This window comes from Varanus komodoensis, unplaced genomic scaffold, assembly GCF_004798865.1.
Source record: "Varanus komodoensis strain SLA01 unplaced genomic scaffold, ASM479886v1 scaffold8, whole genome shotgun sequence".
NCBI lineage: Eukaryota > Metazoa > Chordata > Lepidosauria > Squamata > Varanidae > Varanus > Varanus komodoensis.
In genome coordinates, this window is record NW_025336481.1 from 34630040 (window position 1) to 34657332 (window position 27293).

The 27293-nt window shown below is 38.4% G+C and overlaps 2 protein-coding genes across 5 annotated transcripts in view; both read right to left on the reverse strand.

Moving 5' to 3' along the window:
* ZDHHC2 (zinc finger DHHC-type palmitoyltransferase 2) overlaps positions 1-19706 on the reverse strand; it is a 72655-nt gene extending 52949 nt beyond the window's left edge. For 2 of the 3 annotated variants that reach the window (XM_044455215.1, XM_044455214.1), the window contains exon 1: positions 7183-7574. In XM_044455215.1, the coding sequence (XP_044311150.1) occupies positions 7183-7363 (181 nt within the window). In that variant the 5' untranslated portion in view covers positions 7364-7574. Of the gene's footprint in view, positions 1-7182; positions 7575-19631 lie in introns of those variants that run through there. The other variant, XM_044455216.1, reaches the window with a different exon arrangement.
* MICU3 (mitochondrial calcium uptake family member 3) overlaps positions 14046-27293 on the reverse strand; it is a 50850-nt gene continuing 37602 nt past the window's right edge. Inside the window, exons 11-15 of one of the 2 annotated variants that reach the window (XM_044455212.1) lie at positions 26652-26823; positions 23161-23269; positions 20887-21044; positions 19632-19706; positions 14046-17419 (exon numbers count right to left, since the gene is read on the reverse strand). In XM_044455212.1, the coding sequence (XP_044311147.1) occupies positions 19638-19706; positions 20887-21044; positions 23161-23269; positions 26652-26823 (508 nt within the window). In that variant the 3' untranslated portion in view covers positions 14046-17419; positions 19632-19637. Of the gene's footprint in view, positions 17420-19631; positions 19707-20886; positions 21045-23160; positions 23270-26651; positions 26824-27293 lie in introns of those variants that run through there. The other variant, XM_044455213.1, reaches the window with a different exon arrangement.

The following is a 27293-nucleotide window of genomic DNA, read 5'->3' on the forward strand; positions in this document are numbered from 1 at the left end:
ATTTTCTGGGATTCTGCACCTCTGATTTGCAGAAGTCTGCTTTTGCTAGCCCAGTTACATATGCTTAACTCTAGATCTGATGCAATATTTACAAATGAATGAAGAAGTTTAAAAAGACAGTAGACTTACAACAGCAAAACCTAGAAAAAAATAAAAATTGAAGCATGGACAAGAAAATCTTAAAAATACAAAGCGATAATAGACAACAAAAGGCAACAGAGGTAGTAACAGGATATGATGCAAGTCAAATGAATTACAGGGAAAGCTATGGAAATGTTAAAAGAAAAATCACTGCAAGATATTAGATAAAAATGTAAGATAGTTTGACAGGAAATTGAAATAGAAAAACACATCCAAAATGATGTTGCATTATGAAAAGTAGGGAAGTTGGGCTATGAATTAAGAAAAATAAACATTAGACTAAAAGCAATGACAAATGAGATGAGAAGACATGACTGGATATCTGGAAATTCCATTTTAAAGTTTCCAGGGTTTAAATCATGAATCTACTGACATTGTAATAATTATTATACTACCCTCACATTCAGCATGCAGAAAAAATACATAAAAGATGTTTGTAAAATGTATTAGAATGTGTCTTAAAGCTGCAGTTGTTTTTTAAAAAGAAAAAAAAATTGAAATAAAATTAGAAGCCAAGAAGAAAAAACATTTTCAAATGATTTTTTAAAAATAGAACTGATGGAGATGTTCTAGTATCAGGAGACTAAGCATTCCACAGATAACGAAGAAGACAGTAATTCATAAACAAGTCAACATACACAATTTGGATTTTAACAGGAAGTATCCGTACCATATAAAGAAAATAAATTCCTTTGTTAGAGATAACAAAAATATACAAGGAATTAAATGGTGAATGGCAACATAAGAGAGTGAAAAATACAGAATTTCAATTAATGATACACTCTGATAATATTGCAATGTCACTGCAATATTGTTTAACAATATTAGAAATATTCAACAATACAGTTGAACACAGTATTAGTGTCTAAATTATATGAACTGAAAACAAAATGCTGATCTGCTTCTACCACAGTTTTTAACCCAACAGGTGGGTAGAGACAGTGCATTTGCTCCTGCAGGTGCCTACCAACCACGGGCTAACTAATTACATAAAGCTTCTAGCTGAAAGCCATGTTTGGGTGCCAGATACTGTCAGGTAAATTGTCATCATGGCAACTAATAATACCTAAAATAAAATGCATAAGGACTTAGGGTAATGATGGCCCAAAGCCTAAGCAAAGGGCACCCTGGATGAGAAACCCATATGCTAAGAAAAAGAATCTCTGAGAAACCACAGCCTCATAGTCAGTCCAATTTGTGCTTCCATGCCAATAATACCCCCAGTACAAAAAAGTAGAAACTGGGATTAATAAGCTTTATTTAAACCTAAATTACAAACCTTGGGAGGAGCAACCATTACAAGATGGATGTTACAAGATGCCACAATAAGATGCCATAACATCTGGCTTGTTTGTTTGCATGTAAGACACTTTCAAGCATGGCTTCTCCATACCAATAATATATTTTGTACCCCAAAATGGATAAGCAACTGGGGTGTGTTCTCTCTGAAACCAAGCTTTTGAAGACTCCAAATAATATACCCAATTTTTGGGGAGTGCAAATTGCTGCCCAGGCTCAGTTGACATGCTATGCTTACCAAGTTGCAGATGCAACCCCTCCTCAGGGTTTCTTGTGTTGTGTAACTTGAGAAGCATGAGTTATGTGAAAATTTAAATGAAAGAAACAAACAATGGGTTATGTGAGGCTAGCTTGACCCTGGCTTACTGAGTTTGCACAATGCAACAACCCCCAATATAAGGCTGCATGTTCAAAATGGCAGCTGGATATATCCCACATGTGTCACTGTCTCACCATGGGTTACATTACACATGGTAGGTTGTCATGTCATGAAAACAGTGCCACTGTAAAGCTAATGGTGCCAATATTTATAAACGGATACAGAAGTGGAGATACGCACATCCCAATGCATTTTAGGCCGGCCAAAACCATATGCCCACAGTTCCAGGGAAGTCCTCTAGAAGCTGGCATCTCACTGAATTCATCACAACGTTTCCTTAAGCCCAAGGTACAGCCAGGAAGGACACTCCCATGTTAATTATGCCCAATGTACTAAAAAGATGAAAACATTGTGGGTGTGTACTCTAAACAAAGCTTTGGGTCATTCAAAATCTTATATTTAAGCCTCAGAGAGTCTGACTTATAGAGGATGCCACAGCATTAAATATGACTCACCCATGCACTGTTTAAATTCAGTGACATGGAAGCAGCAGTGAGGCAAAATAACATGCTTTTAAAAGCTGAAAATGTGGTTTGCCACCTAATGTAAGCCTTGCTCAGTACATAACTATGTGGCCAAAAAGACAAAAGCCACAGTATTTAAGAAAAAAGTTAACAGTCTAGGAAGGAATCAAGCCTAATTTGCAATCAGACATTATAAATCCATACAAATCCAAACCTTCTCATAGTTACAGTAGACCCAATGAAATCAATGGGACTTCAATTAGTTATGGCTAATGTAAGCACTATTTTTTTCCATAGGTCTACTGTAAGTATAACTATGGATTCAATCATAGATTTATAAATATTGTAAGTACAATCCTGTTACAGAATCATAGAATAAAGATGGAAGGGACCAAGAAGGCCATTGCATCCAACTCCCTCTTGTTGCAGGACACCAATTTACACCATCCCACTCAAATGACTGCCCAGTTTCTTTTTGAATGTCTCTAGTGTGGGAGAGCCCCTGAGCACTCTAGGTGACTGGTTCCACTGTTGTATTGCTTTGACAATTGGGAAACTTCCTGAAATCTAATATGAATCTGGTTTGTCACAATTTGAGGTGACTATTCCATGTCCAACAAAGAACTCATCCTTCCTTTTTGTGAGAACCTTTGAGGAACTTATAAATGAAACCATGTCCCTGCTCAGTCTTCTCAAGGCTGATCATGCCCAGTTCTCTCAGTCTCTCCTCATAGAGCAGTGTTTCCATACCATGGATCACTTTTGTTTCCCTCCTCTGGACCATTCCTAATTTTCTGCATCCTTCTTAGATCTTGGTGTCCAGAACTGGACACAGTATTCTAGATGAGGTGTGACTAGTGAAAAGTATACTTCTTGTGATTTGGAAGTAATAATTCTATTAATGCAACCCAAAATAGCATTTGCCTTTTTCACGGCTGCATCACACTGTTGGCTCATATTAGCATGTTGTCCATAATAGTTCCTGCCAACCTTGCAGTTCAAAAACATATAAATGCAAGTAGATAAATAGGTACCACTTCGATGGGAAGGTAACAGCGTTCTGTGCACCTCAGTGTTTAGTCATGCTGGCCACATGACCACGGAAACGGTGGACAAACGCTGGCTCCCTTGGCTAGGAAACAGAGATGAGCACCACCCCCAAGAATCAAACATGACTGGACTTCAGTGTCATGGGGAAACCTTTACCTTTACCACAATAGTACCAACATGTTCTTCTTTTTCTTTTCTGTTGAGCCATGTATTCCCCATCTTGTAGCAATGCATTTGGTTTCTTTTTGTGGAGGACTTGTCATTTGTCCCTACTGAATTTCATTTTGTTGCTTTCAGCCCAGCATTCCAGCTTATCAAGATTGCCCTGATCTTTGAGAGTGTTCACTATTCCACCCAGTTTTGTATCATCTGCAAATATGATTATTATTCCTTTACCTACTCATCTAAAACATTAATAGAGATGCTGAAGAGCACTACCCCTAGAACTGAATCCTGTGGTACCCCACTAGTTACCTTTCTCCAGTTTAAGAAGGTGCCATTGATGAGTACTCTGGGTCCGACTTAACAGCCAGTTTTGGATGCACCTAATAATTTTTCTATCTAGTCCACTTTTTGCTAGTTTGCTTAACAGGATGTAGCAGGGCACTCTGTCAACATCTTTGCTAAAGTCTAGGTAGCTCATGTCCACAGTGTTTCCGCTATCCATTTTAGAGGTTATTCAGTAAAAAAATGAGGATTTACTTCCAATAAATCCATGTTGGCTTTTATTAATCACCTCATTTTCTTTGGGGTACTTGCAGAATAATTTTTAAATAATTTGATCCAGAATTTTTCCAGGGACTGATGTCAGACTAACTGGTCCATAGTTCCCAAGTTTGTCTTTTTTCCCTTTTTGGAATATGGGGACAATGTTAGCCCTTCTCCAGTCATCTGGCACTGTTTTCCAAGATTTACTGAAGATAATAGACAGTGGTTCTGAGAGTTCCTCCACTAGCTCTTTTATGACTCTGGGATGGTGTTCATCAGGGCCTTAAGCTTTGAATAGGTTTCTTCCATGTAGATATTCCTCGACCATTTGTTTGTCAATCTTGGGCTGCCATCCCTCATTTTCAGCTTGCACTTCCTCTGGACTTTCTTGCTATTTGTTTATATTCTTCCTTTGTGGCCTGGCCCTCCTTCCATCTCCTGTACATGTTCTATTTTTCTTTCAGGCTGTCACTTTACTACTACTGAACTTACATGTGGACCTCTGGCTCAGAGAATTAAATGAAATCTCAGTGTTCAAATAGAGTATATCATCCAATGCCACAAATAGAATGTGAGCCAGTTCACATGATTAAAACTGTCCACTGTTCAACCTTCACATACCCCATGTTGGGTGAATTCAAATTCATTGATGACCCTCAAGTGGGTACTGACCATATACATTGCAGGCTGGTGGACACCAGTATGTACTGGGGCTCACCTTGGCTTAAATGAGCTGTTTTGGTCATGCAAACCAAGTCCGTATGTGAACCTCCCATACTGAATCACTGTCTACTTCCTGGCTCAGAAAAGAAAACTGCTCAGAAAGCCTTGGCTATTGGGTGGTATAAAAACAAAACTAACAAACAAACAAAGGCATATTAAAACAAGGAGAATTATATACTTTAGTTTGCTCCTAACGATGAAAAACTCTTGATCCAAAGGTGAGTTGTAGTAGAAGTATCCCACCCTATTCTTGTTTGTTTCTTCACATTTTTTTAGAAAAGGAAAAAGATAGGGTGCCTTGGTTAAACATTCTTTAAACTAACATGGATTATACCAGAATATTATTACTAGGCCAATTTTAATGATGACCAGCCTTTTGTAAACTTATTTAAATTTACAGTTCTAGAACATGCCATGTATTTTATTCTTTATTGTATAACTGCAGCCTTGGGAGTTTGTAGTTACAAGGACTTTTCTTGTACAACATATACAGCAAAAACATACTGCAGTTTATATGTGGTAAAGCACATAGAAGAGATGGCAACAATGTTGCTCTATTGCTCTAAAAAACCCCTTGACTTTAGTTTTAATTCTTACAGATTCAGAGCACGATTTCAGATAGAGTATGTGTAAGTGTGGCACTCTTAGTTGTTTACTGTCTTGCAGACAGGCATCACCAGCACAATACTAAAGCAGCATGCACAGAGATTTTTTAACACTATGCCCAAGACCTAAATTAACAGCCACTAGTGTATAAAATAGTGCTTAATTAATTCAGGAGACATCATTTACCTTACAGAAGGCACAACAACTCTCAGGAGAACTTTGCTTTTACCCTTAGTGGATTAAGGAAAATATTAAAATGCTACCAAAATCATGCTGCATTTAGGATATCCCTACACCTCTTTCAAATCCCTAATCCCTAACTCCTCTTCTGCATCTCTAATGCAGAATTATGGTGGGAGATGGGAGAGGATTGCTGTTCTCTACAGAATGTCAAGTGGATTTGTTTATTTGCCTGTGTAATGTGCACCCAGCTAGAGTAAACATAAACCATTAAACAGCAACACCCAGAACAGAATCAGGCACAGAAGAGTTGCAGCAATTTGGCCTTTAACAAACATTTACCTGCTAAACATGATATCCTTCAAGAAATCAAAGCATGTGTGCATATATTTTACATCTATCCTTAATACAGGATGTTAATATTAATTATGCTATTCTGCATATACAGGGAATTGTGGAAACAGAGATTATATCTGGTTCAGTCCTGGAAATACTAAACATGTAAACAATGACCTGTAGAAAGTAGTAACAGTAGCAGCAGCCAACTCCCAAGCCATAGTAGGAATAGTAGCAACAGCCAACTCCCAAACAAAGGCAAAGCAGGAGTGTTGTTTTTCACACAGAAAGCCTGAAATGCCCAACCTGTACCTAAATGTACACCCTTGATATTCTTCATTAAATAATCCAGAACAGTTTACTCAGCTCTGTAATAATCATTTACATGGATTAGAATACTACTTCCAGCATAAATACACACAGGAAGCATATTGAGGAACCTCATCTTTCCATCACTGTTTACCATCTTGATTAAGATAGTTAATCAAGGATAGTTAATCCTATGCAAGCTTAGGCAGAAAAAAGGCCTACAACTCAGCTATGCTAAGGCATGCTGGGACCTGTAGGCCTTTTTTTGTCTAAACTTGCCCAGGGCTGTGCCTTCACTTGACCACACATCTCAGGACTACCTCTTCTTGATATTTATGATGATGATAAGGGAAAAATCATTTCTCAGGTGGGCAATTTCCCTCGGGGATCCAACTGCTGTCAACAGTTCCTCCAGCCCCAGTGCCCACTTCCTCCTTTGGTATTCCTGTCGGCCAAGAGGCAGAGGTGAGCCGCCAGGGGATGCCAAGCTGTACGTCGAGTGTGCGTGCGTGCAAGTGACTCTGTCTGTCTGTCTGTCTGCACTGTGATCTATTCTATCACATTACATCTACCCCAACCAGAACAATCCTTGTCCATATAGGCTAAATAGCACCAACATAATACTGTCTGGTTCAAAACCTGATACCTAAGGAGTGTGTGTGTGTATGAGAGAGAGAAAAAGGAAAACACAGACATGTAAGATGCAGGGAGTGAGATTCTGTTCAGTTTGGAAGCACTCGTGATTAGAGTAAGAGATCCGACGATGCTTCTCCCCCGGCAATGACTGCGGGCTAGAGGGCTTGCTGAGAAAGTAGTTGGCGGTCGCCTCGAGGGACGACGCCAACGACCCCCCTCCCCACCGTCGACATCCCGACCTGGCATTTGCGGCCAGAGGGGCCGCTGGCGCGCTCTGCCCTCGACCGGGCCCCATTCGCCCCACGCACCGTGGCGCTCCCGAGCCTCCCCTCGCCCGCGCGCGGGACTCACGCAAGCAGAGCTGGGCGACATAGGCGTAGTAGGACCAGGCGAGGATGCTGCCGATGAAGACGACCGGCACCCAGAAAATAAGCCACTGGCAGCGCTGCCTCACGCCTCCCGCTCGAGAGCGGCGCCGGGACGCCGCCGGGGCACTGGAAGGAACTGCAGAACTCGCCGCTGGCGCCGCCATCTTCCCTCAGCCCGTCCTCTCCTCCCTGCTCGTTCAGCTCCTCAGTCCGCCGGGGGGCCCAGGGCCTTCGCTGCACATCCCCACTGGCGGCGGCGCCGCCTGTGCGGTCCCAGCGCTTCTGCCTCCCGATCAGCCCCTTCTTTCCTTCTCTCGGCTGCGCCGAGTGGAGCGGCCGCTCCTCCCCTCAGCCGCCTCCAACCACCGACTTCGCTTCCCGTTGCCCTTCCCGCCGGTGACAGCCTAACGAGGAAGCCGCCTCAGCCCGCAATCCCTTGTCCTCGGCTGTGGGTGGGGTGGGGTGGGATGAGGAGGAGGAAGAGGAAGGGGCTGTTAGTGGTGCCCGCCCCCCAGGTCTAATCCCGCTAGCGCGGTAAAGCGACCTGCGCTGTCAGACCCAGTTCCTGAGGTGCTGCGAGGGAAACAGCAACTCTTTCCCTTCTAATCAATTCCTTTAAAAAAACCATAGTTCCAACAACGGCTCCCCTTAAAAACAAGCCCTGGAAAAGAGGCTCTCTCTATTTATCATTTCACCCCAATGTGAGCAGCCTTGCCCATGGAAAAGCATGAGCCCTCCGACGACGGGCTGTGAGGAGGGCTGCCCTTCGGTTTAAACATGCTCGAGAAAAGCTGTGTAGCCATCCTCAAACCACACGTACAGGCTGGGCCACCGGCTAGACTGTCCCAGCCTATCTGCAACGGCAGTCATGGCCTCAGGTGGTCCTATTAATTTATCTCTCTCTTTTCTGCTAAAGTGGCTAACAAAATAAAAACACAATCTTTGTTCAAACTTAAGATGACAACCAAATACATTAAAGCTACAATACTTGCCTAGTTTAAAAGAACAATCCTTCACCAAGAGATGCGTTTATATGCCAAAAGTCTCCCTTGATTTAAAAAAAAAGTATGTCAACCATTCATTTCTCAGCAGGGAGTTTCTGAGATTAGGAGGGACACATCCTTTTAAAAAGTGCCCTTGATGGCAGCAGGTCCAAGAAAAGGGCCTCCCTCAAAGATCTTAAAACCCTAACAGGCTCATAGGAGAGAATTTCGTCTTCCAGGTAACCTGGCTCTTAGTGATATAGACTTTTGAAGGACCTTACTAGCAGCATGTGCCCAGAAACAGATAAGACAGCAAAGAAGCTGTGGCAACAAGCCAGCTATATGCTCCTTGTAACTGGCTTTTGTGGCTGCTGCATTCTGGACCACCCAAAGATCCTGAGCAGTTTTCAAAGACTGCCACATACAGAGTGCTTTACAGTAGTTCAGATGGTCACATTAGTGACCAGATGAGAGATCTCTGAATGTGCACAGTTGGCATATTAGTCTCAGCTACAGAAATACATTCTGGCCGTAGGCATCAAGGTACATGGAAACTGCAAGCTGGAGTTTTCAGGGGGAGCGTCACCTCATTCCTCAGAAGCTCACCTGTCTGTGTTCTGGCAAACTAGGAGCACCTCTGTCTTGTCTGAACTAAGCTTCAATTTGTTTGCTCTCATTTTGTCCATTCCTGACAACCCAGTGACTTAGAACATCCTTCTTGGATTTAGATGGAAAGCAAAGAGAAAGTTGGGTGGTATCAAGTCTCCAAACTCCAGACAGCCTTTGTGAGTTGTAATTAGATTAGAAATTTCATTTCATTATAACATGGTTTAGCCATTCTAGTTGTGGCAAGGATAAAATGGTTAAGAGATAAATAATTCACATTAAAAGATATTGGCCATTGGATTCAGAGGCAGAAAAGGGTTAAAATAATATAGGATTATCAGAATCAAGTTCTTCTGTGATCAGTGAAATATACATGTTTATAAAATACTACTCTGAGATTTACCTGGAGTAAGGCTTTTTATAAATTAATTACTTCTAAGTAAATATACATGTATTTATACTAATTGTACATATGTAATTCAAAGTAATTATTCAAAATAATTATTTTTAAATGATGAAATTACATTGATAATTGCCTTCCCAGAAGTCATTTATATGGCTGTATTAGACATGGTAACCTTGAGCTAGCTTGGAGACAAAAGTGAGTTGTTTTTTATAGAATCATGTTTCACATCCAAGCAACATACTCAGAATATTGTCTCTGCCACCACATGAGCTAGGAATCGTAGATTAGCTTGTGCAGAGTAGAGTATGGGGATTAAGGGTGAAACTTAAGTCATGGGGCCATTTTTGAACTGGAAAATTACCATGTCAATATTCCTTTTGCTTATAATGATCTAGTTTTGCATAATTAAGGCTGCAATTCTATAGCCACTTATCTGTGTCTAAACCCCTTTGAGCTTGTTGGGACTTATTTCCGAGTAGACAGGTATTGGATTGCTAATTATTATATAGCCTTTTCCTGCATTAGATAGACTTCCACATTTTTTGTGATATCATTTTAAATAAATAGCTTTTCCTAACACAGTGCATTCTGCAATAACCAACTCGAGCTGAAAAGTTATGTGAAGGAAGGGCTGGGCATATTGTATCTGCTGACATTCTTCAGACAATTTGTTTTAGCAAATAATTCTTGTGGGTAATACTGGAGTCGCTTTTTCTATCCAACTTCTTTTTCTAACCTTTTCAGAGGAAAAGTCCAACAACTGCAGTTTAGAGGAAGACCCAGAACCAGGGAAGCTTAAGCAAGGGGACTTCTGGACACCTGTCATTTCTGGTAGGTCACCTTTGAGAGGGGAGTCTTCCTCTGGGTTACATTGATCTTTGGGTAGTTACCCTTTCTCTTTTGTTCTTTTGAGGGTATATGTGCCACTGGATGGAAGAGTGTGCAGAATGTGATATGTCTTGGAAAAAAAAGGATGATCCAAGACAAAAAAGTTTGCAGTGGTTTTTTACCCTGTGAAAATGTCTATTTCTCATTTCAAAAAAAGATATTTGAGTACTTAACTCTAACCATAACCGTTTCCAGAGTGCTGTTTTCAACCTTGGAGTGGAAGACTCCAACAATCCTATGGCCCATCAGACACTGTCTAGCAGCTATGGCTCCGACACTAGATGAGTAATATGAAAGCGGTAGGGAAAAAGATCTCCTTGTCTACATTCCTAATTTTATACACTATGCTTAATTTTATACATTTCTATCCCTGATTACATGCCTTTTGCTAATCTAGAAAGTTGCAAATATAATGATTTTTCACATAAGGGAAATATCCTAGATCCTGGATCAGTTTGTTTGCCATTTTCTGAACTTTTCCAAGCTGTACAATATACTTTTTGAGCTGTAATGACTGAAATTACATAACTTTCCAAGTGTAGTTATAATATAAATTTAAGATCTTTATTCTATTGGCACTTTTATTTTTAGTCCCTTTCCTAATGATTGCCTTTTCCCCAGCAACCATACACTGAGAGTGCATGTTTTCATGGAATTATCCACTATAAGCTCCGGAATTCCTTTCCTGGTTAGTCATCACTGTCTATACATTTCCTTTTTGGGGAAATCCTTTTAGAGTTCTTTCCTGTCCCATTCTTTTCTGTACTAAATAATTTGGTGCTTTACAAACCTGAATACCTCACTGCTCATCTCGAACTCCAAATAATTTATGAACAAAGTTTAAAAGCTTTGGTTCCAGTATAGATCCTCAGGGAATCCACTGTTTGCATTCTCCATTGCAAGAATTGTGTAGTTTACTCCAGGTAAATTGTCTATTTCTTCCTTCTCTCTGCTCTCTTTTCTTGAACCAGTTACCAACTGGGATTCCCCATTGTAAGCCAAGTATTCATTACTTCCTGTGCTCAGTAACATGAATCCCATTAAATCAGGATGGATAAAAGATAGATCAGGGCCTAATGATAGATCTAGATCTCTGGATGGTTTGCAATAGATGGGCAAGGATTTTAGACTTCCATTTAGTTAACGATTACAGTAGCAATATTATTTCCTTCAATTCTAAATTATATGGCTGAACAGAAGGTAGCTTTTGGCAGTATTGATTTATGTGAGTGGAAGAACTGTGAGCTCCATTCAGTTCTGGTATTTAAAACTAAATCCTGGGTTCAGAATTCTTCAGTTATAAATGTATGCCTTTTGTCCCATCCACTGATTTGAGGATATTGGGATTCTGCTTAAAAGCAAATTGAACTTGCAAGTGTGGATTCTCTCCACTCCCTTTTCAAGCCATGTTAGAAATTTCCAAGGGACACCAAATCAAGCAGCTCACATTTCAAAATAAGAAACACAGTTTAAAAAAGTCTGCATAGAAATGTTATGTTTAAACAAGGTGCTCTGTATTATGCAAATATATGTAGGTCTGCAATAATTTTCCCTTGATTGGTTTTTATATACCATTTTGTTATTCTTACTGTCACAGGTAAGGAATTATAACATATTTCTCCCTGTATTATAACTGTTTCATCATATCTGAAATAAGTCTTATATATTTATTTTTTATTGTTCAATACATAAATAGCCAAACCACACCATAAGAAGCAAAGAACAAAGAAAGGCAAAACACCTCTCTGACCTTTCTTTATGCAATGGGGCCTTTGTTGACTTGTACTAAATTTTGGCCTTTCCCACTTTGGTCTGTTTTAAACTCATCAATTTAAGGCCCTTTTGCCAGCTGGATTGCACCTAGTCCGTTCCATACCAAAATACATAATGTGCCCTGCTCCAGTTGTGGCTGCTAGGAATCTGTGTCCTGTACTTCATGTCAACTGCAGCTTAACATTCTTTCACATTCAAAATTCACTATGTGGGGAAATCAGGATGTAAACATTCGCAAGAAAATGTTTGTTTGGCAGACATGGATAGACAGGCTGATTTTTACTCTGGTCATCTTGTTGATTCTGATGGTAATTTTTTCCATTCTCTATTTTGTAGGTTGATATAAATTGTCAGCTGCCTGACAGTGTATTAGAAATGTGTTAGAATCTAGGTTTGTCCAGCAAGTTGTACACCTTCAGAGTTGTCTGTATGATAGGATGTATTAAGGCCAAATAACTCTACCAGCCTACAGTTTATGTTGATAAATATTTAATATTGGTGAATAAATATGATACACAGACTATCAAGCAAGAATGGAATAATAAACTGAAATACCCCAACCAGTTGAGAGCTTCATTATTTCAAAAGGGGTTATAGATCTCAGGCTACACTTAATTCAGCAAAAGTTGATGTTTCAGGTATATTGGATACAACAATGTCTCTTTAACAAGGGTTTAATTAAATCAGCCTATTGTTGGTGTAATGCTGCTAATACTTTTCTTCAAATATTTTGGCAATGCCCCATGGCAGCTCCCATTTGGAAGAAAGTGAGAATTTGGATAAATCTTATAATGGAAAGTTCTTTAATACTTAAGGATGCACGTGCTCTTTTGAATTGCCTACCCATATCTTGGAATCTAATGCCAAGGTCAACCTAAATGGATTTTTGGGCACTTTTGACAGGGAAAAGACTAATATTACAATACTGGAGGAATAAACAACCACCTGTAATAACACAGTAAGTGTTATTATTATAATTAAAAGTTATTATAAAAACTTTCCATTTTTAATGAGGTCATTTTAGGCACAATCTACCAAATGATAGATATATGGATATATGTGGTTCCTTTGTTGAAGCATATGTATAATTATTTTAATAACGTTAGTATGTTCTGCCATATACTAATATCTGCAATAAGTCTTGAATGTTGACAGTTAAATGCCTTATATGTTAAAACACTGGAGAATCAAAGGGGAATGTATGGGGAAAGGATGTGATATTATCTGAATACATGTTCAAAATGTTAATAAAAATGGAAGGGTGATACTTTTATCTTTTACTGGATACACATTTATAGATCCTTTCCTATGCATTTCCTTGGAGAACAGAGTGTTTGCTAGTGAATTTAAAATATTGATAGTTCAATTAGTAATTAATCATCCTTAATAGAAGCATCTGCAGGAACTGTTGTATTACCAGAGTTTGACAGCAGATTAAGCAGTGGGAGGAATGCCGTGAGAACAGAGTTCTTTTTCAGTGATGTGCTGGTGGAGATGCAGATGCAGAAGTCATTTTGTAAGAAAGTATTTAAGCTATCTTTTAGGGATGGCTGTCACATTAGGATCACTACTGGTATTTATGTGACTTGAAAATTTTGAACCAATTGCACAAAATGAAAATAAACAAAGTTAAGGATGAGAAAGACCATTTCCCAAGGCTTCTTTAGCTAAATACTCCATCTAGTCAAATGCAGAATGGTTACAACTAGAGTTGATTGTTCAACTTGCTTTCTAAACCAATCTTGTTGCACAAGTTTCTTTTTAGTCATGTGTACATTTATTAGAGAATAGAGACGCATAAAATTTGGTTAAACATTATGTAATTGATATTTGACTCTCCAGATTTAAAAAAAAACCCTTAAAACATGTAAGTAACTGTTGAGAATGCTTAGATATGCCCTGGACAGGCCACTGTATGCATTAATTATATAGCTGAAGGCATTAAATGGCATACTGGGTTAATCCATCCATTACTGAAGTACATTAGTGCTTCTACTCTTACTTGTAATTTCTGATTCTGGTTAGTAGGTGCCTAGTGGATATTCCTTCTTCCACAGCTGGCATTTTACAACTGCAGGAAGAGTCAGAGAAGGGAAACCACAGAGGATGCAGTGTTTGGACAGGTCTGATGCATGACAACTTATACAGAAGATAGCAAAATAAGTAATTACACAGACAAAATACAGAAAAGTTATTTGTTTAAACCATTTATTCAAATCAGACTACAAAGAAAATAACTCATTGCAGCAGTTTGTCTGTTAAATGTTTTAAAAGAAAAAAAAACAATGAGGAATGATTTTATTAAAACAATGTATGGATATTTTAGTTTGATCTTATTAGTAGTCATGTAAAATACTATATTGGGTGGTCATAACCAGACTGTACAAACAATGTCTATGTAAAACTAATTCAAGGGATAATGGATATGATGAACGACACATTCATCTAGTCTCTAGTATTTCTCATTCTACTCCCATGTTCTGGTTCCTTCCATGTCTGATTTTAGTTGTCAATATTTCTTTTGAGGGTTTTTTTTTCCAATTTATGCATTCTGTAAAAATCGAGTAAAGCTGTTGAAAATTATGGGTGTCATTCTGTACATAAGAATTTACTTCACAATCCAAATAATTTCAGTGAACAAGATTCAAGAGATCCTGCTTTGTAAGCAGAAGGCATGTTTGCTTGCATGGGAGAGTAACCAAGTTCTCTTCTTCTGCAGCCATCTGGCCTCACCAAAATGCTGCTCTGAATGTTCTTCCAACTCTTAGGATCCAAGTTTCAGGGATACAAGGAGGCGCTTGAAGAAAGGAAATTCAGTGGCAAAGGGGGTAAATAAGGCAAAGGGGGTAAATTCCACAAAATGGAATCTTTAGATCAAAATTGCATTCCATGAGTGCTATTTCTATTTTACTGAAATAATTGCTGAATGTCCATTGCTTTTAATTAAGTCAGAAGTAAATTCCATTCAAGATTGAAAATATACCACTGTGTTCCCTTGTGTTCCACATTTACCTGGTCATGGCTTATATGTTCTTGGCAGAATAGGTTTATTCTTCTCTAATATATGTATAACATGATTTGTGATGTGTTAGTATTGTAATGCGCCTGTACATTCATTTGTAAAACCCCTCAGAAATGGGGAACATGAGGGGGTAAGAGAATCAAGCCTGCTTGTACATAGCCTACTGAATTAGTGCTTGGATGCAAGGCTATGTAGATGAAGATGGTGGTATACATGTCTCCAGCATGTGGAGAGATTACTGCCGCATAAGTGTGTGAATTGGCCACTAGACAACACATAAACTGAAAATTGTGCTCTATATTTATTAAAAATTCATCTACTATGTAAGATTTATTTTAAAAAGCAGCCACAAAAACTGTAGCTTATTGCTTGCAGTTTTTACAAGATTTCTATGCTGGATTTCTCACTAGTGAACTCTTCATCAACTCAGTATTATAAATTGATGGCATTTACATTTATCTTCCTAACTTTTTATGACGGCTTTGTGACATTATTGCAGGCATTGCATTCCTGTTGCAAGTATAAAAACCAAAAATAAACTAGCAAACAATTTTTAAACTGTTGCATGCTAGTCACCAGAATAGATAACGCATCTGTATCCAATGTTGTGCAATATACGTCTAAAGTAATTTTAGCAGATTAATCTAAATAAAGTACAAAAGAAAAAAATTAGAGCACAATCCCTAAATATCTGATTGTCTGGGGAATGCTGTGAGTTGTATGGATTTTTTTCTGTCTTAGATCCAGCAGTAACTTAGTCCAACCAGAAAGAGCTTTTCCTCATGCAAGGAAAGATTCCTGATTATTTCTCTTCTCTGCATATAGTCCCCTGTGGTCTTAGAGGATGCTTGATCTCAGGAATCATTTTGGGTGGCAAAGAGGGTTGCAGAAGGGAAAAACAGAGAAGGGCCATTTTGTGAACAGAATTCTGCTTACAGTTGTTAGGATCCAAGCTTTTAAATGAAAATACAACATGGAATGAATAAATTGGCTAGAAAACAGTCATATTTCCTTTTCTAATGCTATCCATAATTGTAATATTTAAAGACAGCACACTATGATTGACTTATTGAGTATACATATAATAAAAATGCTACTATCCTCAGACCAGTTAAGCCAAAATATTTAGTTTTATTTAATCCAATAGACAGTAATGAGAAACATGAGGATTAAATCAAAATACCCCAGTTTAAATGGTCTGTAGATAAAGCTTTTTAAACATTATTTTAATAATCTTACATCTATCCATACTATGTTTAAACTATTAGAACTCTTGAAGTGCAGCTTTATAGATTTTAGCCTCAAAATTATTGGGCTGGACACAGTATTAAATCAGTGAGACTTAAGCTACTAACTGAAGTCCCATTGATTTCAGTGGATCTACTCTATGGTTAAATCTGGATTCAACTCATAGTCTTCAATTTCAAAATGAACAACATTTCACATTTGCTATATGTACATCAGTTCATATACAATTACAAGGAAATATTTTTCCTTTATAGCTGTTATTAAAGGCACATTACCAGTATAACGAACATAGCAAGAAAATGGAATGACATATGAGAATAAAATAAATACAACAGACTTAAAATACATTCCTAAAATAAATTCACATTTGAATAGACTTTTGTAACCATTATATTTTATGTGAATTGGCTCCATGCAGCTTGGGACTCTACACATCTTCTTGTCAGCTGGATAGGAAACAGCAAGTGCAAATGCGGTTATGTGTACAGCTTCCTATTGCTGATTCAGTATTCAGGGCTCTGCATGCATTGCTCTTTCAGAAAAATGTTTAATTTTACCATTCATCTGTTTGTGGGGCTGGATGACCCTTTCCACACAAAACATTTTTAAAGTATCCATATGTGCAGCAAGGGCTGTTCCATGCATGTTTTCCCCCCCTTCATTTTAATGACTTTTATTCTACCTTTCTCCACTGGCACAGATCAAAAGCAACTCACAAGAAAGCAATATGAAATATTAATATTATTGCTCTGAAATGGACAAAAGCTTTCCTTAAATATAACCTATACCAGGGATGTAATTCTATGCACACTTACTTGGATGTAAGACCCACTGAATGCAGTTTGACACATTTCTAAATGAACATGCATAGGATTGCTCTATGAATGATTGAATAGAAAATCATTTCTAATAAACTTTTTACAAGGATTTACATAAATCCCATAAATGATATGAGTAAAGAAATATCAATAGATGGTTTGAGTTTCACTGACAGTCATCTTAACGAAATGAATAAAGCTTATACCAGCAGAGCACTTTAGGGATCATAGTCTAAGATGATAAGGTATTGCTACAGATGGAAGATATTCAGGGTAATTATTGGTTTCTTATTTTTTATGTTGTTTACAAAGGAAACAAAGACAAGTGCAAGGATTAATGGTGATCAAATGTGTAAGTGTCTTGTTATTCATCTCAACATATCTCTATTTTGAAATTGCTTCCAAAGGTCTCTGAAGTGTTTCCTTGTTAAAGTCTTCACACAAACATAGTTCTTCAAGCCATATTTGGCTTTTCTCTGTTTATGAGTTAATACAGAATTAAAATTTATTAAAGAAAAGCTGTATAAGATGCAACTAAAATACAAAGTAAATTAAGTCATTCTAAGCAGTTTATAAGATACAGTTAATTTTTTCATTAAGATCAGAACAAAAAGAATATCAAGGTGGTTGCATCCTGTCTGGAAGAAATGAAGGGTTTCTTGTCCAATATAAGAGACCGATAAAGTTAAAACTGGTATTTAAAAATGTCTGCTTGTTCAGTCTAGTTCAAAATAATGGAAGGAAGGTTGGTGGCCATGCAACATGGCTTTCGCAAAAACAGGTCCTGCCAGACGAACCTTGTGGAATTTTGGGATAGACCAATGCACTGTCCGATGGATTAGGGCATGGTTGACGGAACAAAAGCAGAGGGTAACTATTAGTGGGGAATCATCAGGATGATGGCCAGTAATGAGCAGGGTCCCCCAGGGCTCTGTCCTGGGGCTGATCCTGTTCAATCTTTTCATCAGTAACCTCAAAGAGGGGGCGACAAGTCTGCTGATCAGATTCGGAGATGATACTAAAATGGGGGCAGTGGCCACAAATTAGAAGCAGGTACTCCAGATCTAGAAAGATCTGGACAGACTATGAAAGTGGGCAGGGGACAATAAGATGGTGTTCAATGCAGGTAAGTGCAAGGTGTTGCACTTGGGGCATAGGAATTGGTGTCATAAGTACAGGTTAGGGGACAAGTGGCTGAAGAGCAGCACTTCTGAAAGAGATCTTGGGGTACTGGTTGACTGCAGGCTAAACATGAGTCAGCAGTATGATGCAGTGGTCAAGAGGGCAAATGCCATCCTGGGTTGTATAGCCAGAAATATGGCTTCTAGATCGAGAGAGGTATTACTACCATTCTATATGATTCTGGTGTGCCCACAACTGGAATATTGTGTTCAGTTCTGGGCTCCACATTACATAAAGGATATAGCCAGGCTAGAAGTGGTGCAGTGTAGGGCCACAAGGATGGTGGCTGGATTGCAGGGAAATCCATATGAGGCGAGATTGAGGGAACTAGGTCTTTCCAGCCTGGAAAAGAGAAGACTAAGATGGGGTCTGTTGGCGACATATAGGTATGTGAGGGGGTGTCACACTGAGGTGGATAGAGACCTGTTTTCCCCTGCAGAGGAGGGCAGGACACATTCCAATGGAGCAAAGCTCAGGGAACCAAAGTTCGATTTGGATGCCAGGAAGTACTTCCTGACAGTTAGGACCCCTACACTATGAAATGGGCTTCCACGGGAGGTGGGTGAAGCCCCATTGGTGAGGGTGTTCAAGGATAAGCTAGACATGCACATGTTAGGCATGTCATGGGTGGAGCTGGCTGGAGCTGGGGGTCAGACTAGATGGCCCAGGAGACCCCTTCTGACTTGTTCTGTTTCTATATTTCTAAATTTAATGTGGTTATAAAAAGGCATTTTCATTTTTGTATTTTTAATAAAGCATTAAACAACACACAAAGCAAAACAGAAAACAGCATTCTTGGTTCTCATAGAATTAATGCTGGTTAGGACTAGGTAAAACACTCTTTAATAAGCAAAAGATATCACTTATCCAATAATTTTCAACTAACCACTTGCCCAAAGTCAGCAAAATTTGTTCCCCCAAAAAGTAGGTTGTTAGATAAAGAACACTAAATCTGCTATGTAACTTCAATGTGTTATGAGTTTTTTTTCTAGTGGAAAAGCTCTCTTAAACTCTCTGTGTGTGGGGGGCTGGGTAAGGGGAGAGATTAATTATGAAAATATCAAATGTTTGTTTATATGTTTTCAGTATCAAATCTACAACACATACATATCAAGTATAAGTCCATTTATAGAAAAACTAAACTGATCTAAGTGGAAAGCATTTTCTTGCACTGAATCTAAATTCATATAGGCTAGTAAAGCAAATATGAGAAAATTTAATATGAAAGTGATGTATTTATGTATGCTATACTTTGTAGCCTTGAGAAGCAAAAGACAAGTACTTGGAGTATGCCACTTATATTTCCAGAATTCAACAAGTTTATGTGTAAGTTCCTTCCTTGAGGAAAATGGATTATAGCTTGAAGTCTCATTTCTAATAAATATCGCTAAAACATATAGAGCTCACTTAAGTTTTCTGATGACCAATTTTCAACTGAAAAACCATTTGGCAACAGTGAGCCATTCTCATCAGCAATCTTAGAAATACTAGGCAAAACAGACATACCACAGTTTATCTGCTATTCAGTTCCTTCTTCACACAGGATTTGAAAGTAGTGTATTTCTGTATGCTTTTGTAGCCCTGAGAAGCAGAAGACAACGTGTGCATATGTAGGCAACATGTGCAGGCAGCCAGAGATAAGTGCATGAAAATACAAAAGAATGCTCTTTGTTAGTCACAGTGTAGACAGTGTAGGATATAACATTCATGCACTTGTGATGCAACTATGTATTATACAACTATATTACAGAATGATTACTTTTTCTATAGTACAGGACTTAAAATCTTGGTAAATAATTTGCGCTGCTGATAAAAAGATATTGGAATACCATCTCAAAAACTGTAAAATAGTTTCTGCTGTTAACTTTTATGCAACTTAAAATTATAACAAACATCCAGACTAAATTCTCTGGTGATACAGTAACTGTCCGCAAGGTGGCAGCTTAAACATACGAAATGCATACAGAGAAGATCGTTTATATCTACCCTTCAAAACAATTTTAAAAGCAAGTAGTACATTTGTTATGGAATTTGTTGGAATTCACCAGGAATATTCCACAATTTATAATTCTTAGGGGTCCATTCATAATTTCACACAATGAATTAATGCAAAATTACACAACAGTATCTGTAGAATCGTTTAAAAATACTTTGTGACAAAATTAATTTCAATGGCTACTATTAAGCCAATTTCTTGACTTTAGAGGGCACTCAAGACAACAGATTCAGACCTCTAAAACTACTTGAGGCAAAACTACCAGGCAAAAGCTTTTAAACAACAATTTCCCAAACACTGTATTAACAAATTTAAGCCAACTTTCCACACATTGTAATGTCAAGATTAAACCTGCTAGATTATGAACTGATGACCTGCTTGAGTCACACTGAAATCTTTCTGCTTGTAGACATGGCTATGGGGAAAATATAAATTAAGGTTGGATGCAGCTAAACCATATGGCCATAGTTTAGCTTTGAGAACCACTATAGATTAAAAACAAATGTTGTTTCACTGCTGAGTATTAATACTTATTATTATAGATAGTAATATTTAAACAACAACATTTAAAATACCACAAAACATATCTATATGGCATAATTCTTAAACCCACTTGGGATTGAAAAGCAGTACAGGAATGTATTAAATAATTAACCTGCAAATGGTTGGGGAAATAGCAATGCTTAGGTAGTTTACTTGCTGCTTATATATCTAAAACAAGTGAATAACAATTATTTTATGATTAAGATATCATCTAAAACTTACCCTGAATCCTCGATGCAATCTGTCTTTCATGATGCCAATAAATTCTTTGTAGCTCAGTTGATCATCTTTATCTACATCAAAGATCTTGAAGACTGTGTTCACTAAATGAGGAGAAAGCTTCAAGCCCGTAGCTACATACACAGCACGTTTGAATTCATCTTAGGAACAAGGTGAAAATAATCACACAATGATGGCATTAACTGATCATCATACAAAAAAAATCCACCATTCCCCAATTCTGATAAATGCAATGTTGTACAACATCAACATCAACAACGCACCGTTGCCTTGTCAGTTTCCTTGTATGTTCCCCCATTCTACTTGGGTATTCCCTTTGACATCTCAAACAAAAAGGAAATTGACCAAGACTACACATATTGAAGAGCTGCAGGAGTGCTCCTGTACACTGGTACAAGGCAAAGCAAGCAAGCAAACAAATTTGCACAATTTTATGGACTGAAAAGAAAAAGGTGGCAATGACAAATAGTGGATACTACAAAGTTCCATTTGGGCATTGGTGGTGGAGCAGTCACTGGTAGTACCATGGATGATTTTGTGAAGAGTGGCAGGGGTCTGGGCTGCTCTTCTGATTGGCTCTGTAGCCAATCCTAACAATCCACAATGAAATTGCTTCCCTGCATTCAGATGACATGGCAACTGATGATGGTTCAAAAAACTTCTAAACTAAGCCATGGATTGTCAGGGTAGCTTGTGCACAAAAAATACGCCACCCTGCAGAAATTGGTCCCAATTCAACAACTGTTTTAGCTAGCTACTCACAGTGGTTTGTCATATTGTACAAATCAGGTCAAAATGAACTTTAGGACAAGCTCAACATTAGGACAGTCAAGCTTCAATAGAACTTTGCACCTAGATAGGGTGATGTGCTGTGGTTAATACTGGAGATACTGGTCAAGTCTGGATGCAATGGTGCACAATATTTTAGTATCGTGAAAATGGGCTTCAGTGAGCTTTGGATGTGCAACTCTGCCCCCCCCCCACCTTTCTGGCACTAATGAAAGGAGATAGGAAGCTTATGTTTCCATTTTAAATTAATCACAGTTTAGTGTGTTGTCTGAACCCTAAATAGTTATTTGAAACAAGATAGCTTCATAAACAAGTTTAAGCTACCTTATTTCACTAAGACATGGCACATAATGTGCTTATGTGTTGAATAAGCACATTAAAGTTGAACATATAGTATAATGAACTTGCCCTGAGCCCAAAAGCCAGGATAGAAACTTGTATTCAGCTAAGGCCTTATGACCTTCCATTCTCTGGAACAGCACCAGAGATAATACCCTTGAAGCTGCCTTCCCTGATATTTCTGTAGATAAGGACAGCTTTTACAGTGAGACCAAACTTACTGAAGCAGCTTCCTTTCCCCATACCCATTTCTCAGGAGGGAGGGGTTAGAACTTTTATGTGCTGGTAGATCCTACAATAGTGGGAGAGAGCAACTTAATAAAATTCAGGTCTGATAGCACTATCTTTTTTCTTGGCACAGGGGGAGGAATTGATGTGTTGTTTGCCCAGGCAATTTTGCAGGCCCAATGGGCATCCCAGGCCTATTCAGGGACCCAGTGTGGCCACAGAAAAAGAGAATGTGTTTTCTTTTGCTTGTTTATATTCTGCATCCATGGTTCATCTTTGTATTCAATAAACGGTTTAGCATCTTTGAGACAGGTATTTTCCTGTTTTCCTAAGCATCTTTGAATCTGAAATGAGGTGCCTCAACTGGCCCAGGCCCCTATATTAAAACACCATATAGATTAACCGCAGTCTGTATGTGTTCAGACTACAGGTAATCTTAAATTTCTACACATAACCACACCAGAGGAAGAGGGGAGAGGGTATGAGCCCAAGGATTGCTGCAGCTTGTTCTCAAAACAATAAAACCTGATTTGGTATTATTAAGGTATTATTACATCCAAGTGGAACACTTGTGGATTTAGAAGAATCAGGACAACATATCTCTATAAAAAGGTTTATATAAGGGCAGCAAAAGTGCTAAAGTAATACAGAGTAGGTCTGTTCAGCCAATATTTATTAGCTACTGAGGAAAGTCTTTGATATACATGCATAATGCCTCATAGACTGCAAAATATGCATATATTTTGGGATTTTGGAAAGACAGGCCATCCAGAAGGATGCAACTACGTATAATATAACAACAGAAAGCTTCCAAAACACTATGAAACAACAGTGGATGAATGTGGAAGAGCTGTTTAAGAAAAAGAGAACTGCTTCCCTTCTAATAGTAGGCATTCTCACCTTGTCCTATTGAACGGTTTGCAAAATTGTACATTTGCATTGCAATTGCAAAGTCTTCTAGATTGTTCAGAAACTGGAAAAATGATCTGAATTCATCAAATGTAATGCCCTGTTAAACAATATAATATTGGTATTAGTGGCACAAAATGAATGGTGCAAGAATCTTTGCTTGTCTGGCACCAGCAGATAGAGAGCCATCACACATAGCTACCCACATAGCTGTAACACTTCTGTAGCAAGCCAAGCTGTATTAGATGAGAAAGGATGTCTGCTTCAATAGCACGGCCTGTGCTTACAGGAACTGCTTTGGTTATGATTTACTATTACAAAAACGTTGAGTAGTTTGAAACTAGAAGTAATATAATATACTCAAACCTTAAGTGGAAGTGTTAAATAAGGACATAAAAATAACTCATGCAACCCCATACATATTTATTCACAAATAATCCTAATCAAGTTCAATAAGACGTATCCCAGGTAAGCAGTACTCTGAGTAAGCAATAATAGGACTGTAGTCTAGGTCTAGAATTGTCTTTTTCTATTTTCTGACATTTATAGTACATACATTTAAAAATTCCAAGCTACAACTGTTTAAAATTCCAAGCTACAACTGTTTAATCTACAGTAGGAGGACTTTCCAGCTGAAGCCTTTAGAGGAAAGAATGTCATAGCAAGGTGCAAAGGACATCAAGTATTTTGCGTTAGTTACTTAAGAAACAGATCACAGCTAGATGAAAGATTTGTTACTGTAAAATAATTCCATGCTCCTGAACAAAGCACACACAGTACTATCTACAAATGCTGGAGATATTTACTGCAACACCTGCAAAAACCTTATGAATGGCTCCAGCTTGAGGGCATCCATCTCAAAAGTTAACACCACTAAAGGAAAGGACAGTTATAACAGTGGGATGGAAGAGACTCTACCTAAGCTACACAGACTCATATCCATAAACTGCACATCAATTCATTACTGAAGTAACTTTAAAATCCTAAATTAGAGATTATCCAACTACCATAACAAATAGGCCAGAAGGCAGAGATCTTTCAAGACATTTCCCCTGCAATGTAGCTCAAATCAGTTCAGGATTGTAAACTGAAAAGAACTGTAGCTCAGGATCTTAGTGGGGCAGTATTTCTGTATATAAGGGTATCTTATTTGTGGAATTAGAAAATAAGACATTGGAATTCAAACTGTAATCTTTCTATTCCCACACTATGCACTTTAATATCCTTTTAAAGAGTCTGTGCTTCTGTAATGGGTTTGGAATGCAAGGCAGATAGTTAAAGAAAATAATGACAAGGTATGGGTCAGGAGGGAGGTGGCTTGAGTAGTTGTGTCACGTGATGATCCCACCCAATAATAATAAGTCAACTGGAGCAAGTGCTAGTTTTCAAATTCTCTGACAGTATAAATCTCATGCAGTTTGTAGTGCTTTCCTGCTTTTAACATAAATTAAGTCTGTCTGCAAAATCTGAAGAATTCAAAACACAGAGGTTTCTTCTGCTCATTAACAGAGCAATTCTTGAAATGCACCAGTGGGAAATAATGAAGTGGATCTATCACCACATTGAAAGCCCTTCTTGGTTGAACTAGTCAGAGTAAAAGATGTGTAGTTTTGCAGGGCTATTCAGCCTGACAGTTCCATGTACTTACTATTTCCCCTCCACTGAAGAAATTGCCATGCAAGGTCTAATGCTATCATAGTCAATAGGCAAAGATCGGGTCCATCTAGGGCACTGGAGAAACTTTGGACTCAGTAGTTCCTGCTCACCCTGCCCATGAGATGCTGCATTTCAAGGCTTACTGCAGATGGCAAATTTCTGCCTACCCAGGTTCAGTAGGGGCCTCTGTAGTAATGGTGTGTGTAGGGAACCCTATCTAGCCATCAAAACTGTGGGGTCGGGGAACAGGATGTGCTCCAATTCTCTCGCTTGCCCTCTCCTTATTTTGTTGGAATTAACTCATTTTTATGCCTCCTTTAATCCTGTGATTAGTATTTCTGTTTTTAGTAGTAGCTTATACTATAATTAATATTTCTTGATAGCATTATGCTTTAATCTAAATTTGCTGAGAACCCTATTTGTGTTGTTTATCTAAACATATTGGCAATTGTCGTTTTGTTTGTTTCTGTGTGCACTCTTAGGTACCACTAACTGTTCAATTATCCTTACTGTTTCTCTCTCTCTCTCTCTCTCTTTTTTTTTTGGTCTCATAAACTAAAATGTCAAGACATGGAAATGTAGCCATGGAAAAGTCAAATTATTTACAAGTACTTCTAAAACAGTTAAACCTGATCCTTTTGCAAACAAGTAAAAGTGAATTGTATCCAAACCATCCCATGCTTGAAGAGGTACTTGTAACATCAACTCGATTAGTTTGCATTGATGCATTCAGTTTCCACTTGATCTTTATTGTTGAAATGTACTGTTGATAGCACATTTGTTTCCTAACAAATATAGTAGCTGCCAACATTATTTACTTCTGTAACTGCTCAGGTTCTTTGAAACTTTTGTTTAGACACTGAAGAGCTACTAATTTAAAAGTGGCTTTAGGGAGAAGCAGATGAAACAGTGAACTTGTTCTCTCTTGGTGGTTCTCTTTTTAATCATTTTATTCAGATGAGAATAGCACCAAGGACACGTCATTGTTCTTCTCAAGGCAAACAACTAAAACCATTTTGCTTTCCTACTCCAGGTTTGCAAAATAGGAAGAGATATGCCAATCATAGGGGGCAAGCTGGCACAGTCTGTACAGTCCGAATATACATATTTTAACAAGCAGAGCCTGCAATAAAGGGTAGTAGTGTGGAGTGCTGCTGTTCAGGATTTTAGCCATGCTTTGTTCCAGGATACTTTATTCTTTCCACATCAGGTTCTTTCACTACCACCATCTTCCAGCAGTTGGAGGATGCTAAGCTTGACTGGGGTTTCCCCCTTTGGGGTGTTCCCCCTGCAAGGTGTTGGGGTTTGTTTTTTGGTTTTTTTTTTGGTACTTCTACAAGCCTTGGGATTTTTCTCAAGCCTATCTCACCACATTCTTGTTTATGAATGGTGCCATTTTGGCTATGTAGCATTTGGATAACTGAGCTCATCATTAGTATGTATGATTCTGTTTTAATGTAGCATGTTGGGAAAATGCCAAGTGTCACAGAAAAGTCCTGAGATGTTTGTAGGGGACGGGATAGAAAAACTTTGAATAAATAGATAAATCAATCAATAAATAAAGTACCACAACTCTTTGCCTGCCTACCCAGTCATCTTTCAGTTTGTACATCATTAATCCAGAATGTCTGGTCATTTAAAATGAATTAGACTCAACCAGTAAACAGATTTTAACCATGTGTCTCCCCTTTCCTTTTTTACAATGGTGTGTTAAACCTTGCCCCCACCCCACTTTTCACAGTTGGTAACAGCTTATGATCAGACTGTTAAAAAGGAAGCAATATTCTGTGCAAATGCTGCAGATAGCTAAGTCCCTGTTTACTCACTTGCTCTTCTGGAATACTGCAGCGTACATTTTCCAAATAGCTTGATGTATTTTCCACATTAGTATATCTTAAAAGAATATGAGCAAAGTCTTCCTCACTGATGGTATTCATTCCATTAGAGTAGGAAAGAAATTCTATTTCAAGAACTTCAGTTTGGAGGTTATCCATAAACCTAAGATATAACAGTATTGATATGACAGTTTCAGATGTCCAATTGTGTAGGAGAAAACTAGTATCTCAACTCTGGTACACTTCCAGCATTGTACTTCCTTGAAATCTTCTCCTAGCACAGGGATGAGTAACCTTATTAGATTCAAGGGCTGGACTGCCTCCTAAGGCAGGAGAGTGGGGCTTTTCCCCGAAGTCCATTCTCAAATCAGCCCACTGTTCATGCTGAGAGGGGATAAAATAAGCTTGTCTGCTTCCATTAGCATGAAGGAGATAGCAACCAGCTTCTCTCTCCTCACTCTTGTCACCCCTGGAGGATGAGAGCCAGATGAAAAAGTTGTACACCCAACTGTCATGTGGAACAGCCTCCAGGCACTGTCTGAGTGTGCAGCCAGCTTCACTCCTCACCTTCCTGGTCAGGAATGTGAACTAAGAGAAGGGGAGGTCAATCAAAGTCAGCTCCTGCTTCTTACG